General features: G+C 47.5%; 1 protein-coding gene across 2 annotated transcripts in view; it reads left to right on the top strand.

Annotated features, from left to right (window-relative positions):
• The window catches only part of LMBRD2 (LMBR1 domain containing 2), a 636,504-nt gene that overhangs the window by 332,295 nt on the left and 288,079 nt on the right, over positions 1-16,130 (top strand). For both annotated transcript variants that reach the window (XM_078674947.1, XM_078674948.1), the window contains exon 10: positions 1,920-2,101. In XM_078674947.1, coding sequence (XP_078531073.1) covers positions 1,920-2,101 — 182 coding nt within the window. The remainder of the gene's footprint in view (positions 1-1,919; positions 2,102-16,130) is intronic.

Here is a 16,130-nt window from a genome sequence, read left to right as displayed (position 1 = left end):
AGATGGCACAGACTGGTCTGGGGATCATTGTGTTTCCATCTCCTGGGCATCTGGCTAGCCAGTTCCTACTGGAACAGGACAGCGTCTGATTTGCATAAGGCTGGTCCCAGTCTGGAGTGCATAGCAATAAACAAAACGGACTGATTTCCAGATGCTGAGTTTAATTCATACATTCTACACATATATTGTTTGTTTTTGTAAGTGAAACGTATTGTTAGAGTGGGCGTGGTGATCAGTTAATAAGAGGTGTCTGATGACTAAACTGCTATTCCTTACCTGGCACCCTCACATTAAGCCTTTTTTTTACCATTTAGTTTCTGTGTATCGGAGCATAAAAACCACCTAGAGGCAGTGCCCTGGGCCTGTCTAGTTATCGCGCAGAAAGTAAAAACTGACACCGGAAACGGATTTTTCTGTAGGTGCTTAAATAAGAGTTATTTTGACTAACTGGATGTGTGTGATAAGTTGGGCTGTCACCTATATATCAAAAACGTTGGTATCAATCATGCATTTTATATGAATGATTTAAAAACATGATCTAGTGCCTTTCATTGGTACATAGGAGAAACATTACTTAGAATTAGCTGTCATGTTTGGCGTGTAGGGAAATCTTGGAGTTGAGCAATCTGATGTTTCGTTCCATAGGACCATTTATTGTATATCACTTTCACTGCATTGCTCCTCTAAATAAATTTTCGGGGATCACAGAGCACCAGATAAGGCTTCAGGCGAGTCAGCTGTCCACAGAAAGGTCAAAATGTATCTCCACAAAGGACAGAATTATCCCTTGCGTGCGTCCTACCCAGAGTACATGTTGTCAGATGTTCCTGGATGTTGCTCAAGTAATATTGGGTGCTTCGGATACCATATTGCTCAATGTAGCAAACAGCATGTAAGAGGTACTGCTTTAATAATGCATGTTTGTTCAGTGAGCCCATGTTTTTGCTGAAGTATGCCTGAGCTGCTTCCCTTGCTTGGGGCCGATTGAGGTGCAATGGCTTCTGATTGTTACATATTACGCTCTTGTTAGGGGCCTTACGAGGCTAAGCCGCAGTTTTATACCATGGGTTAGCATTATTTCCTCAATGAGAGTTTATGCATCACCTCAAAACACCATGCATTGTTATGGATGCTTCTCACACTGACCTATTCATACATATTGTACTCCAAGGTAGCTTAAAGGAGAACTGGTGTTGATTCGTATGATTGCACTCAGAGTGGCCTGGGCATAGATTGTTCAATGCCTTGATATGTCGCAGTGCATGAAAAGAAGGTGCTTTTATTGGACGTTGCAGAAGAAAGCGGATATCCTAAGGTCCAGTAGGCACAAACCCCACCCCTGCTTTGGATGGGTTTATTTTTTACTTCAAGAAAACCCACAGGATAACAAATGAAATAGAACTCTTGGCTCTGGCATCAAATAGGATTATGACACTGGAAGGCAGATTATTTATTATGCCCATACTAGCAAACAAAGGGAAATACAACAAAAAAAACACTGCTACTTAGTAATTTTGGGTTGAAGTTTGAACAGCTTTCACTTATGTCGACATTTATACACTCTCTGTACTGTGTGATTCATATTCCATAGTTCATCTCATGTGACTGACAAAACAGTCCCAAAATTTACCAAGTTAAGGCTTATTTCTGTACGGGACTCGTCCCCTGCATTAAACTAAGTTAGTGCATGCACTTCTCGGTGTTCATGTAGGTTATAATAGTCAAACACTGCACGTATATCTATAGGATCAAATGTTCTTGCTCTCTCCAAGGTCTTTTTCTAAGTGTTTGTGCCTAGAAGTATTAAACAGCCACTGGTACAGGTAGGTAAAACTTTCTAAAACTGTAAATAATATGAAGGATTTAATATGTTGCAAATGTTAACTACTTTTTACTATGACCATTTTTATTCATTTCAGAATGGTACTGGGAATGCCTTCTACGACCGTGGTTCTACAGGTTGCTTGCCATTGTGCTGGCTACCTTCTCTGCAGTGGTTGTATGGTCGGAATGCACTTTCTTTAGTACTCAACCTGTATTGTCGCTCTTTGCAGTTTTTATACAGCAAGCCGAAAAAACCTACAACTACATTTATATTGAGGTCAGTACTGTTCAGGCAGATAAAGTACTGTAAGTAATGTAGCATATTCTGAAAGCCATCTTTCTGACATAGTTGTTAAGTTCTATAAAAATCAAGATAACAATAACCTTTAGTTAGTTTATTCTTATCATCTTTATGGTAAGTATTTTGTAGCTGAAACCTTGGGCTGGTCTGAAGACCAAAATGTGATTCCTGCCTACTAGGAAGGCTTTTTACATAATGTCATATCGCCAATTTTGTTTGCATGGAGTACAACATTTACATAATTTGAAATTATCAGTCTTCATTTGACCTTTATTATTTTTCTGTAATATAGTTTATTAGTTATGATATTTGTATGGTGGCTATTTTTTTTGTTTTCTAAATGTTTTCTTATGTTTACCAGATTTATGGGAATATACTATGGGATCAATTGACAAGCTTTTATTAATCGTTCTGATGTTGCAATATTAATGGCAGTAGCGATGATAGTAAAGATTATCTTTTTGAGACATTGATTAGAGAATTCAGAAAACATTCCTTTGCAACTATACTTGCTTCTTCAGCACTTGATTTGTATAGATTAATTTGCAATTTGAACATATCTTCACATCAGGCTGTAAATCCTCTGTAGTTCCAGCTAGACATGGGGAGATGTTGAATTAACTAGAAGGGAGGATATAATCATGGCCAGGAGAGTAGGGTGGGTTGGACCCTCAAACAAATGCTTAGAGGGGGATTGCATTGTCCTAAATTTTAGAAGGCCCCAGCTGGTGCGCCACCTTTTATCTGTTACTGATGAGACATTTAACCCTCCGACTAACATCAGTACGCTCCCTCTGGGCTACTTTTACAAGCCACCTTTAACCCCAAATAGAGGCACTAGAACAGCTATCTCCCTAGCGAATAATTACCAAGTCCTCTCCAGTTTGGATTTGCAAGATTGACCATCAAACATGCTATCGGTTGTAGATGCTAGTGACACGCTAACCCAAAACACACTAATCAGACCTAATTGTGCCCAAGGGAGGACAGATTTAGCAAAAAGTGACAATGGAGCTAGTCTGAGTGTACTGAGCTGGAACGTGGCAGGTCTCCGAACAAAACTTGATAACACAGAATGGGTAAATTGGATTAGGGATTACGACATTCTCATGTTCCAGGAAACCTGGGCCACTGAAGATCTATATATTGAAGGTTTTCATTGTTTTTGTGTGCTATCCCAAACACCTAGGATGGGAAGACCATCTGGAGGATTGTTTATGGGGATTAACCCCTTGCACGCTGATGACGGAACCGCTCCGTCATCAGCTGCGGGTGCGCTGTGCTGATGACGGAGCGGTTCCGTCATGGCCCGCTCGCCGCTCATGCGCGGTGCGAATTCCGCGCCTGCGCTGAGCGTTCTATTGAGCGGGGCGGGCCATGACAGAACCGCTCCGTCACAAGCACAGCCCAACCGCGGCTGGTGATGGAGCGGTTCCGTCACCAGCATGCGGCCGCCGCGCGGCCGCCCTGCCCCCTTAGCACTGCGGCGGAATAGACGCCGCAGTGAAGGGGTTAACGTGGCAGCCGGGGGAAGTTTCAAGGTAATCGCAACTCACAGTTTAGATTATCAAGCTGTATTGTTTAAAAGAGGGATCCACTTTTATTTGATACATTTTTATAATAACGATTTTCAGTCAGTTCCAAACAAGAGTTTTATAAAGCTTTTTGATTTTATCTTAGATTTGGATAACCAATCTAATAACGGGGACCTCTTGGGCATAGTAGTGGGGGGTGATTTCAATGCCAAAATTAATGATATGGGATCTAATAAAGGAACAGCTTATTTCGCACAATCTATTAGCAGAGGCAGAGAATTCGAACGTCTGACTAAATCGCATAACTTATCCAATGTTATCGACTTGGTCGTAGGGTCAACCACGAACAATCATCCAACTTACAGGGGTAGATCCATAATTGATTACATTTTTGTATGCCCTCTGATTGAAAAACAGTTGGTCTCTGCCGAAGTCGTACCCTCTGACTTCGGAGACCACAACCCCATTCAGGTAATGATATACACAGCCCAATGGCCGATCTTTCAGACCGAATGTGGGGCTGCAAATTTAGTTGTATCAACTGACAACTTAAGATTGTGCTGGAAGGGGGCAGATAATTCGGAAACTTTTGGGAAACTGGTAAAGGATAATATGCATCTTATTGATTCCTGCCTCTCACTAGAATTACCACCAGTGCAGATAATTGAGGATTTTGGGAAGATCTGTCAGACGGTCAAATCCATCCTTTCTAAACCCCCCTAAGGTGGCACCCATCCCTAGATGGTTTAACCATGATTGTTCCCAAGTGAATAGGAACTTACGGAAGGCCTTAGCTACCACGCCGAGGTGCCCAACAGAAGTCAAATAGGCTAGAGAGGAATATAAGGAAGGATGCAGGAAGAATGAACTCCTGAGGGAACGATGGGATAAATTGTCAGAGGATGCTAGTACAAAAAATGGTAATATCTTCTGGGCAGCGGTCAGGAAAGTTTGTTCTATGGGCCAGTCTCTGACCCTGATTAGCTGCAATATTGCTAGCGACGCATGGGTTGATCATTTCTCAGCTATTTATTCCACTCCATCTCCATGCGAATCAACCTTTAACCCAGGTAACCCAATACCTATAGACATAAGTATTTCAGAAGTAGTGGAAGCGATTAACCAGAGTTTAGGCAATAAAGCGCCAGGCCCAGACGGGCTCCCTATCGACTTAATTAAGTAGAACCCGGCTTTCTGGGCCCAGCTGCTTTTGAATATTTTTAATAACCTGACATTGGCAAAGATACCTGAAACTTGGGCTAAAAGTATAATAGTCCTGATCTTTAAGAAGGGAGATAGGTCGACAATTACACGGAAGAGATCTATCGACCTATCTCCCGAACACCCTCAAAATCCTAGGAAGTGTCCTGTGTAACAAAATTGTGGATTGGATAGAAGCAAACGACATCCTAGATCCATGCCAGTTGGGCTTTAGGGGTAAGGTAGGAACCAAGGAACAATGCCTCAACCTAAACCTAATTATTGGTAAAGACGCGATCGCAAAGAGGTCCCCTGTCTACATGGCTTTCATGGACTTGTCCCCAGCCTTTCACCTAGTCAATAGGTCAAGGCTGTGGGCAATCCTGTTGGCTGGTGGATTGGACGAAATTATGGTAAATTTTCTGGCATATTTGCATAGTGACCTCAAGGCCCAAGTAAGGATTGGGGCGGGCAGAGAGGTTTCGGGGCCTATCAATATTGGCAGGGGGGGGTCAGACAAGGATGCGTGTTGGCCCCCTGCTTTTTATTATATATATCAACAGCCTCAATGCCTCTCTGTTATTGGCAACCAAAGATGTCCCATATATTAACAAAGAGCCCATTCCAGTGCTGCTTTATGCAGACGATGCGGTTCTTATAGGGCGTACTCCAAATTCACTGTCTTCTTATTCAAAATTTTAACATTTACATGAACAAATTAGACCTGCGGGTGAATTTTAAGAAATCGTTTTTAATGAGCAGTGGCCCGGGGAAGCGCGACATAGGCCCGATTGCGATAGATGGCCAAAAATTGACATCGGTAAGATCTTTTGTTTATTTAGGATTGGCCTTTGCTGCGAACGGCTCCTGGAGTGAGAATTTAGCTCACGCCAGGAACAAGTTCTCAAAGGCCACCAATTCGATCTTAATCTTACCTCGTTCAAAGACCACGGGTGCGCTTTTAGCTGTACAGAAAATGTATAAACTTCAGTGCACTCCGGTAGCCACATACGGCACCGAGATCTGGGGAACGGCCAACTGGTCTGTAATCCAGCAGGAAGAACATAGATTTTGCAGGAAATTACTGAACGTCCCAATTTCTACCCCCCTAATACATATTTCACAAAAAGCTCAATATTAATTTTATTTAATCATTTTATTCGGGCACGTCCGGCACTCATGTGGGTTGCAGTGTGGAAGAACGAAACGGCATCCTTGACACAGCTGATTATTAAGGACTGTCTACGCTGTGACAGGGGCTTAGAAATCCCATGGCTAAGCGGTGTGCAGCTTGTTATTCTTCAAATCAAATAAAATAAATATATGTTGTTTTTTCGTCATATCCAAAGTCCGTGGTCAATCCTTCGCACGCTAATTCTTGAGTGTACCCGCGAAGGATTGACCTCGGACTTCGGATTTGATGAAAAAACAACATGTTTTTATTTTATTTGATTTGAAGAATAACAAGCTGCGATTTATGTGAGTTGTATAGACCACAAATCCTATTCAAAAAGCCTTGAGAAAGCCAGGTCCTACCGACGGGAGGGCGAAACACGTGTCGGCTGTTTGGTTGCTATATTGTTAGAGCACCATATGTTACATCAATAATAAAGACATTATTCACGACACATATTGGACAATCTTTCTCTATGGATAATATTGATTTAAATAAAGTTCTACCATCGCTGATAACAACTATATAATGCAAAGAAGAGCTAATGCTCAACACTCAAAAACACGTTTATGAATACGAGGCTGGAGTGGTACAGGGCCTCTAGCAGTAGCACCTCACAATAAAATCACAAAAAATAAAGGAAATATTCCAGGTCTAGGATCCTTGGACCTCGTCTTAAATTCTCCCAACAATCTCTAAACTGCCTGTGCCAGATAACTGTGCCCATGTTTCTGCAAGAAAGTGCATCTCCAGATCTAGGAGGTTGCAGTCTAGCACCTGAGCCCTATCTACTAAACCAGCTACAGACTTAAAAGTCTATAAAGAACCTGAACAGCTAACCAGTTCTGTACTTTACATGCTTTGTGAAAATGTGGCCCTTTAAAGACTTACATAAGGGCCCCTCAGCCTTCTCCCTTTTTCAAATTTTGTAATTTGTATAATTGCCCTATAGTAACTGCAAGCTCCAATTCTTTCTAACTGGGTTCATTCATCCCTAAGAGGTCCCCTGGCATGCAATTTGCTAGAAAGAAAAACATATTTTCTTCTGTAACTTTAACTGTTGATATTTCCTCTTTCCCCCTGAATCCATTAGCAAACATTTCCCAGAGGTTTTTACTATTGTTGACTAGCAATACATAGCACATCACGTCACACCTAATATTTGGCGCTCCATACTTTTTCGTAAATTACATTCTTTTTTTTTTATTTTTTTTTATTAGAAACCTTTATTTGCAAGAAATAAAATACAGATATATGCTTACAACCCACTGGGCCGGCTAGTGCAGTTTCGCAAATCAACGTAATGTTACACAGCTCATCAGCCGACAACCAGGGGTCCGGCAGCCATGATGCATGATATCGGTTAATTCCAGAACGACAGGATATAGAAAGGCTTCATTTTTAAACAACCAAACAAAGAAAAAACGAAATAAAGAAAAACAAGGCCATGCCCTAATTATTGTGTCTGTTCCATATGATGCGGGGAGAGACAGTCCAAAGACAATATGAAGAAACAGGAGAACCTTCAGGAGAATAAAAAGGGGGGGGGGGGAAGGAGGGGGACCCAGAGCCAGTGAACTATCGATAACACAGTAAAGGAAGGAGTCGAAACGTACAGTCAAGGGGAACAAGGAGTGTCAGGAGGATCAACGAAAGGGGGGTCGCATATATCCCCACGGAATGAGTTCCATTGGTCCCATACCCTACCCCATTTTTTGGGCCTGCCACGGGAAATATAAACAATCTTCTCCCTGAACATGCACCAGTCCATATTGTCTTCCCACCTGGAGATTGATGGAGCCCTCTGAGATCCCCACAATTGTGCAATGTCCCTCTTCGCAACCATGTTCCCCAGTGTCACCCATTGAGTCTGCGCAACATTACAATCATTCGGTTCCCATACATTCAAGAGACAGCGCCTGGCTTCAGGTAGCAGCTGAACATTCGTAACTTCACTCATCACCGCATGTATTCCATTCCAAAAGGACACAACCTCCGGACACTCCCACACTATGTGGAGGAAGGTAGCAAGCACATCACAGCCCCGCCGACACAGTCCATCCTCAGAGAAACCCATATGCATCAATCGGGGACCCGTGACATAGACCCGGTGCAGAATTTTCAGCTGAACGAGTCGCAAACGCGCCGGAATCGCAACCTCTTTAGGAGAGGATATCGCGGCCTGCCAATCCTCATCATCCAGCTCCAACCCATCGTTAGTCCAGGTACTACGTAGGTGAACAAGCAAGTCCGATCGAGTATTAATAAGCTTCTTATAAATAAGGGAGATAGTGCTGTCTGGAACATGACCGTCCAGCACCCTGTCTTCCAGGGGGGAGCTCTTCGGGATGTCAGAACCGGCCGGAAAAACCGACCCAATGGCATGACGAACCTGAAGGTATCGAAAAAATTCCGAATCATTCAATCCATATTCCTGCTGTAATTCAGCAAAGGTCTTAACTCTATCCTTAACCCAGAAGTCACCCAACTTACTGATCCCGATGAGCTCCCATCTATCAAACCCTTTTGAAGTCCATAGTTCACCCAGCCTCTCCGCGGCAAACAGAGGGGTCGCTCTGGTCAACCTATCTGTCCATCCAGTAGCCGCGGTTGCGCTGCCCCACACCCGCACTGCCACTCCAGTGGGTCCCGTCCAATTCTTCCTAGCACCTCGAGAATAGAATGCCCTGTAGTAGTCCCCCCCGGGTAAGAGCAACCGGTCCATTTCGAAAGCAGGATTAGGAACTGGACCGTACATAGCATGGTTTACAGCACTCAATTGAGATGCCCAATAATATCGTCGTATATCAGGTAACGCAATGCCCCCATCGTACCAGGGCAACGTGAGCTTAGCCAATGCAATACGGGGTCGGCCAGCCCACACTAGCTTCCTCTGGAGGCACTCGATTTCGCGAAAGTAGCTAGCCGGCACTAGATCAAGAGTGTTTTGCACGGCATACAAGAACCGGGGAAGAGACATCATCTTAAACAAGGCCGCCCGTCCCAGGGGGGATAAGGGCAGATTACACCAAGCCGCGACGTCCGACCGAAGCCGGGCGAGCGGGGGCAACAAGTTCTGGTCATAGCGCAACACAGGGTCAAGTGAAACATAAATCCCCAAATACTTAAAACCTTCAGTACGAACCGGGATCGGGCATACTCGGGGCAAAGAAAGAGGGTCACCGGTGAGCGGGAAGATACAGGATTTGGACCAATTGATAACCAACCCGGAGTTACGTCCAAAGGAGCGCAGAACATCAAAGAGAACTCCCAGTGACTTACGGGGGGACGTCAAATACAACAAGATGTCATCGGCATATAACGATACACGGTCCTCGAAATCAGGGGACCACCGAATACCTTTTAGGGAGGGTTCCCATCGAAGCCAGGCGGCCAGCGGCTCGAGCGCAAGTGCGAACAACAGCGGCGACAAAGGACATCCCTGCCTCGTGCCTCGCCCAAGAGCGAAGGGCTCCGAAGCTCTACCATTTACCACCACCTGCGCCAACGGCTGTTCATACAGGAGTTTAACCCATGCAATAAATTTTGGGCCGAAGCCGAACTTGGCGAGAGTGGCCCACAAATATGGCCACTCGACCGTATCAAAGGCCATCGAAGCATCAAGAGAAACCAAGATGGCCGGTTCACGAAGAGATCCCGCCCTCGCGAGGACGCCATGCAGACGACGAAGATTGAGTGCAGTATTGCGCTGGGGGATAAAACCGGACTGATCAGGGTGAACCAGTCCGCTAATCACCGTGGCCAGTCGATTCGCCAGTATTTTCGCCAATATCTTGGGTTCAGCGTTTAAAAGGGAAATCGGGCGATACGATGAGCAGCGCTCGCGGGGCTTGCCGCCTTTATGAATGACTATAATAGAGGCCAGCCTCTGGTCCCTGGGGAGAAATCCAAGGTCTCGCGACGCCGCAAACATACGTAGCAGATACGGCACCATTTTGTCTGGGCATAACTTGTACAGCTCAACCGGTATACCGTTAGGGCCCGAAGCCTTCCCTGAACGAAGAGAGCGAATAGCGAGCGCAACCTCATCGATGGAGAAATCAGCCTCCATCAACACCCCGTCCGATTCCGAGAGACTGGGCAACTCAAGATCACGAAGTAGCAAACGCGAGTCCTCCTCCGGCAAGCCCGAAACCGGCGCGTACACGACCCGAAAGTGCTGGGCAAACACCTCGACTATCCCAACCGGGTCCACGACTTGCGCTCCATCAACACTCTCAACCACAGGCACTACACGATTCAATCTATCTTGCCTATCCAGCCAAGCAAGCAACTTCCCCGCTTTATCACCCACATCATAGAGACGCCCCTGCTGCATACGATGCATTGCCTCAGCCGAGGCAGTCACCAAAGCTCTGTAATCGGATTGCTTGAGAGCCAAAACATGCAGCGTCTCAGGCGTAACCCCAGCCTCCAACCGTTCCTCCAACCCAGTAATCTCAGACTCCAAGCGTGCCACCTCTTCTTGTTTACGCCGCTTCTCATCAGCAACCAGGGACAAAGTCTGACCACGGATCACAGTTTTATAGGCCTCCCATAGGGAGACTGGGGAAGATACCGACCCCTCATTTTCGGCAAAATAAAAATTCATGCATTTGACCACCTCAGATCTGATTTTGGGATTCTGAAAGTGCCATGGGTTGATCGGGGCAATTCGGCCCCCAGTCCCCAAACAGATATCTAAGTGGAGCCAAATCGGGGAGTGGTCTGAGATCCCTCTAGCCAAGTGTTTAATTTCACGCACAGAGATCAACTGCACCATCGGCACGAGGATATAGTCAAGTCTCGAGAGACTTCCATGGGCTCCCGAGTGGAAAGTATACTGAAGCCGGCCAGGGTGAGGTTGTCTCCAACAGTCGGCCAACCCAAAGGCATCCAAGAATTTCCCCAACCATAACTGCGATGTAGGGAGGAGCCTAGGGGGGCTACGATCACTCTCTCCATTCGCCACAGAGTTAAAGTCTCCACCCAACACCAGCAATCCATCGGGTAAACCCAGAATGACCTCACCCAAGTCGGCGAATGTGGTAGATTGCAGCCCAGGCGGAACATAAATAGACAGTATGGAAATCAATTTCCCCTCCCATCTCCCCGTAATGCCGGCATAGCGGCCTCTGTCATCCAACACTGTACTATCCAATTCCAGGGGAAGGGAGTTCCTGACCAGGATACCAGCCCCTCTCGATCCCGAGGTAAAGCCGGAGTGCGCCACCAAACGATAGCCTCTTCTGTTCAGTGCATGACATGTATTGCCCACCAAATGGGTCTCCTGGAGCAAGACCACATCCGGGGAACATCTCTTCAAGTATTGTAGCACAATCCCACGTTTTATTCTGTCCCCAAGACCGTTAACATTCCAGGTCAACACCCTAAGCCCCCCATCCCGGAAGGAGACTGGCCGCCCTCCCCATCTCGAAACAGTCACATGAAAGCAAATGTAAAGCAAAGCACAGCCTCGGAACAAGCAAAAAGAAAAGAACCCCCCCACCACCCCCAGTGAACCCCTCAAATTCAAACCCCCCTCCCTGCACCCCTGCGGTAGACCTAAGAGCCACCCCAACTTGCAGTGTGCCTGTCGCCCCATTGAACTAACCTACAGAAAGAGAGAAAAGTCCCCAGAGGAGGAAGATCCCCTGAACCCCCCCCACCCCCGGGCATTCACACCATGCTTGAAACATAGTCTCTAAGCCACTGCAACGGATTCTGGCTCGCCGACATAGACTCACTGCTCCTGGCCCTCCACGCCTCCCTCAGCGCCTCTCGAGTCCTCTGGGCCCTCATGACGCGACGATAAAGTGTCCAACCAGTCACTAACCACCTCAGGGCGGTCAAAGAAGAACGCACGATCAGCATGCTCGATTCTCAGGCGGGCCGGGAAAAGCATAGCATATTTCAGTCCCAGGTCTCTGAGTCGCTTTTTCACACCCGTAAAGCCCATCCTTTGTTTCTGTACTGCCTGGGTGAAGTCCGGGTAAAAACTAATTGAAACGTTCTCAAATTTAGTGGGCCCATTGGTTCGCGAAGCTTGCAGGATAGCGTCTCTATCACGAAAATTGAAGAGTCTAGCAATTATGGGCCGCGGAGCGGCCCCCAACCTTGGCTTGCCACCCGGGACACGGTGGGCCCGTTCCACAGCGAAGAATTTACTTAGGCCTTTCGGTACCAGATGCTTCAGCACGAGGTCCTCCACCAGGACATCAACAGGCAGGTCGGCAGAATTCTCCGGGACACCCACAATGCGAACGTTATTGCGTCTGGCCCGGCCCTCAAAATCTTCCAACCGATTGGCAAACAAGTCACAAGTAGACCGAAGATGGCGGACCGTGGTCTGGAGTTCCGAGACATCCGTGGTCAAACTAGCAGTCTTGAGGTCGAGAGATTTGACACGCTCGTTTGTTTTCCCAAGGTCCGCTCTGATGAGGGTGACATCAATCGCCACCGTATCTATCTTAGCCGCCAGAGTTTCATATTGCTGGCCCATGGCGGATTGGACACTCGCAATAGCGCCCATAACGTCTTTCAACGTTGGCTCCTCGTCGTCAGGAGTACCGTCCCCAGCTTCCTCCAGGGCACCACTCGATCCGCCCGGGGAGCCCCTTGGTCGAGTAAATCGATCAATGGTCTGAGATTGGGCGACCCCCCCTCGGGACGAACCTCTAGTGCCGCGTCTCTCAACGACTGTTCTGCCCGTCATGACGTATAGGGAGCCCCAACGGGAATCGTAGAATCCAGTCAAAACGATCTTCTCGTGGCAGGCTCGGAATTGCGAGTGGATAGGGACACAGCGCTAGCAACAAGCTGGCAGCGATAGCAGAATCGGAACTCCGATCTGGAACTGGGCGTTCACAACAAGGATCAGAAACGAAACCGAAAGTACACCAGGGGCAGAGGGCGTGGCTTATCGGCCGTTGTTGTTCGATTGCCACCTGGGTACCTCGGGGACGCAAGCCCCCAGCTGGCATACGATGTAGGCCTCAAAGTCCAGGGTGCAGTAAGTCCAGCATCCGACGGGCAAATCGATTTTTGAAAGGAACGCTGGCATCAGCAGGGCATCAATAAAAAGTACCCGTCGTCATAATCAGGATAATTCACAGGATAGTCGCAGGAGGCGGAAGGGGTCTCGGGAGCCCTTAGCTCACGCGTCCATCTTGGAATCGCGCAAAGCTCCTGTAAATTACATTCTTGAAACTAAGTCTCAACATCTTTTTTATCAATGCAATTCTCATGGTAGGTAAAGTTGTTTGACTTTTGGCATTTTATATTCCGCTATCTGTTACCCTTCTAAAAGATGCATCAAATAGCTCAAATTCCAGAATGCCTCTATGCTCAGCTGCTACACCTGCCTCCCCTAGGGTTTCCATCCCTAGTGCTTGTTACATTTGTTAAATTCTCCAAGACTTATACAACATGTAACTCGTTAGAACTTTGGCCAGCTATGATCATTTCCTGTACAAGAAAATCTGTGTTATTCATTGCTTTTAATTTTCTCAGCTCTCCCCAATCTTAATTTCTTTCTTTTTTCTCTTGAGGATTCTGCAGCGTATTAAACATCATTGATCACTTGTTCCTTTTCCAGCATTAATATTCAAGGGCAATGGTCACTGTTCATTTGTGTGCATATGTCAACATTTATATAATGGCTCCTGAAAGTAACACTGACAAAAGTGTCAATTATGAAGAGTACTCCATATATTATTCTAGTTGATCTTGCTGTTCTGTTCCCTGGAATGTTCCGATTTGTCAGAATCGTATTATATGCAGCTGCAAAATTCAGATTGCTTCACCATGCTTGTGTTTTCATGGAATTCAATACTCTCCTGATGATATATCATAAATATCAGTCAGACATTCCCGTTTTAAAGTTCCCAGTTAAAATGATTCTGTGTCCAGGGACCACTTACACACAATCTGCAGTTGTTGTAAAAATGTAATTAAAAGAAAGTTGGTCTTCTAGCTGGTCCGCATGCAGGTGAAATAGATATTAATTAATTGCAATCTTAATAAATTATTTCCATCAAGAGAAATTAATTCTCCTTGGGCTAAAGTTTAGTTGGTATCAACTTTTTCATTACATAGGTGCATGATTATTAATCATGGCAATAGAAAAAAAATCAATGTTGCTCTTTTTCTTGTTAGTGACAAGGCACAGCAAGCCAGAAGTGGCTTTAAAATATTTTTTAAAGGTTTCTTTTTGGTTCTTAACAAACAAACAGTCCAGCAGTCAATAAGATAAAATCATCTTATGCACATTAGCCAGTGCGCTGAAGCCAACAGTCTCCCAGTTACAAAATGTCAAGTGACAATGAGGCAAGATAAAAACATTACATTAGGTACATGTGGTTGGGGGGAGTCGCACAGCTGTTCTGTACATATTGACTACTCTGTGGACCCATTATCCACTCCACCAGATCCGAAATGGCTTTAAATTTAACCATGTTTCCTGGAAAAGTAGAATTTTGTAATGACTAAATCTGAAAGAAACAGGTTAGTATTAGATTCCTTACCTTCGAATATCCCCAGGCGTCAGACTGGATCCGGAAATGTTTGCGTAGCAGTACCCATGCGCGTCGGTAGGCGTCGTCCGCGGCTCCGCGTCCGTCGTCGGCGTCGTGGGCGCCGTGATGACGTCATCGGAGTATATAGACGCCGACTCCGCGCGCTGACGTCAGTTCTTTCTTTTGTCCGCGCCAGCTAGCGCAGATCCGGAAGAAGTTGTACCCTAGTCACTTTTTGACTAACCTTTTAAGATCCTTTTTGATCTACTTTCGAAGTCTACTCGACTCTGACGGTGCCAGTAGGGATGCCCGGGTGCAAGCCCTGCGCCGACTGCAACCGACTGATGTCGGTTACCGACCCCCATCGCCGGTGCCTGCACTGTTTAGGCCTGGACCACGACAACAAGTCCTGCTCCGACTGCCGGGCCCTGATGTCTAAAGCTAGACGGAAGCGGTCCCGTGAGCGACTCGAGCTTCGGCAGTCCGCCCCACGCCGCTCGAGGTCCAGGTCCGAGAGGAGGTCGAGGGACCGGTCGCGGGGCCGGAGCCACCACAGTTCAGGGAGTAGTCATCAGTCTTCGGGCTCGAAGTCCTCAGGTAAGAGGCACAAGAAGTCAAAGAGGCACCATGGCTCTTCTGACTCCCCCCGACACTCGCGCGATGCGGCCAGGGGTTCGGGCGACACCGCCCACGCGGCTCCGCTGGAGCCGCAGGTGTTGTGGCCTGCTCCATACCCGCCGGTCCCAGGGCAGGACGCGACGCCAGGGGAGATTGCAGACTTCCTCATGGCAATGAGGTCGCTCGCTCCTCCGTCGAGTTCTGCGGCTCCGACTGGGTCCCCACGCGGGCCTGGTGCTTCGGCCCCGGCGCCGTCGGCGACTTCGGTCCCGACGCCGCAGGGCCCCACTGGGTCCGGTTCCGGATCCGGGTCGCCACCGTTCGACCTCACGACCTCGCCGGCCCCATGGGTGTCACCCCCGGCGCCGTCCCAGGACGACGTCGTCCCTGGTCCTGCCCTCGATTCGGGCTCCGGCGCCGATGGGAGATTTTTATTTCTATGACCCGACCCCATCTTTTGAGCCTGAGTACCAGGCGATGGGTGACGAAGAGGATTGGGAGGGGTCTGAGGACCCTCTGGCACGTGAGTGTCAGTCTTCTGAGGACTGGACTGGAGAGCTTGGGGAGGCCAGTGGTCTGGACACTTCGCCCAACAATGGTTTTGTCTCCCCTCCTACCGTGGCTTCGGAGGAGGGAGCTGCTTATGGCGTGGTGCTGATGAGGGCGGCCAAGGCCTTGGGCCTTGTGCTCCCCGTCGTGGCCGTGAGGACTAACCTCCTCACTGAGGTCCTTAAACCGCAGTCAAGCTCGGCCGGGCCTCTGCTGCTGTTTAATGAGGCCTTGTCAGACGTTCTTTTGGGCACTTGGTCCAGGCCCGCCACAGGGCAGCCTGTGGATAGGAACGTGGCCGGGCGCCACCGCCCGGCTCCGGGCGACCCTTGCTTTCTGTCTACCCACCCCACCCCCGAGAGCCTGGTTATCCAGGCCTCCAATTCCCAGACTGCATTCCCGTCGGCTCCCCC

Source organism: Lissotriton helveticus, chromosome 2_1 (assembly GCF_964261635.1).
Source record: "Lissotriton helveticus chromosome 2_1, aLisHel1.1, whole genome shotgun sequence".
Lineage (NCBI taxonomy): Eukaryota > Metazoa > Chordata > Amphibia > Caudata > Salamandridae > Lissotriton > Lissotriton helveticus.
Note: the sequence above shows the minus strand (reverse complement) of the source record. Positions and strands in the feature narration are given on the sequence as shown.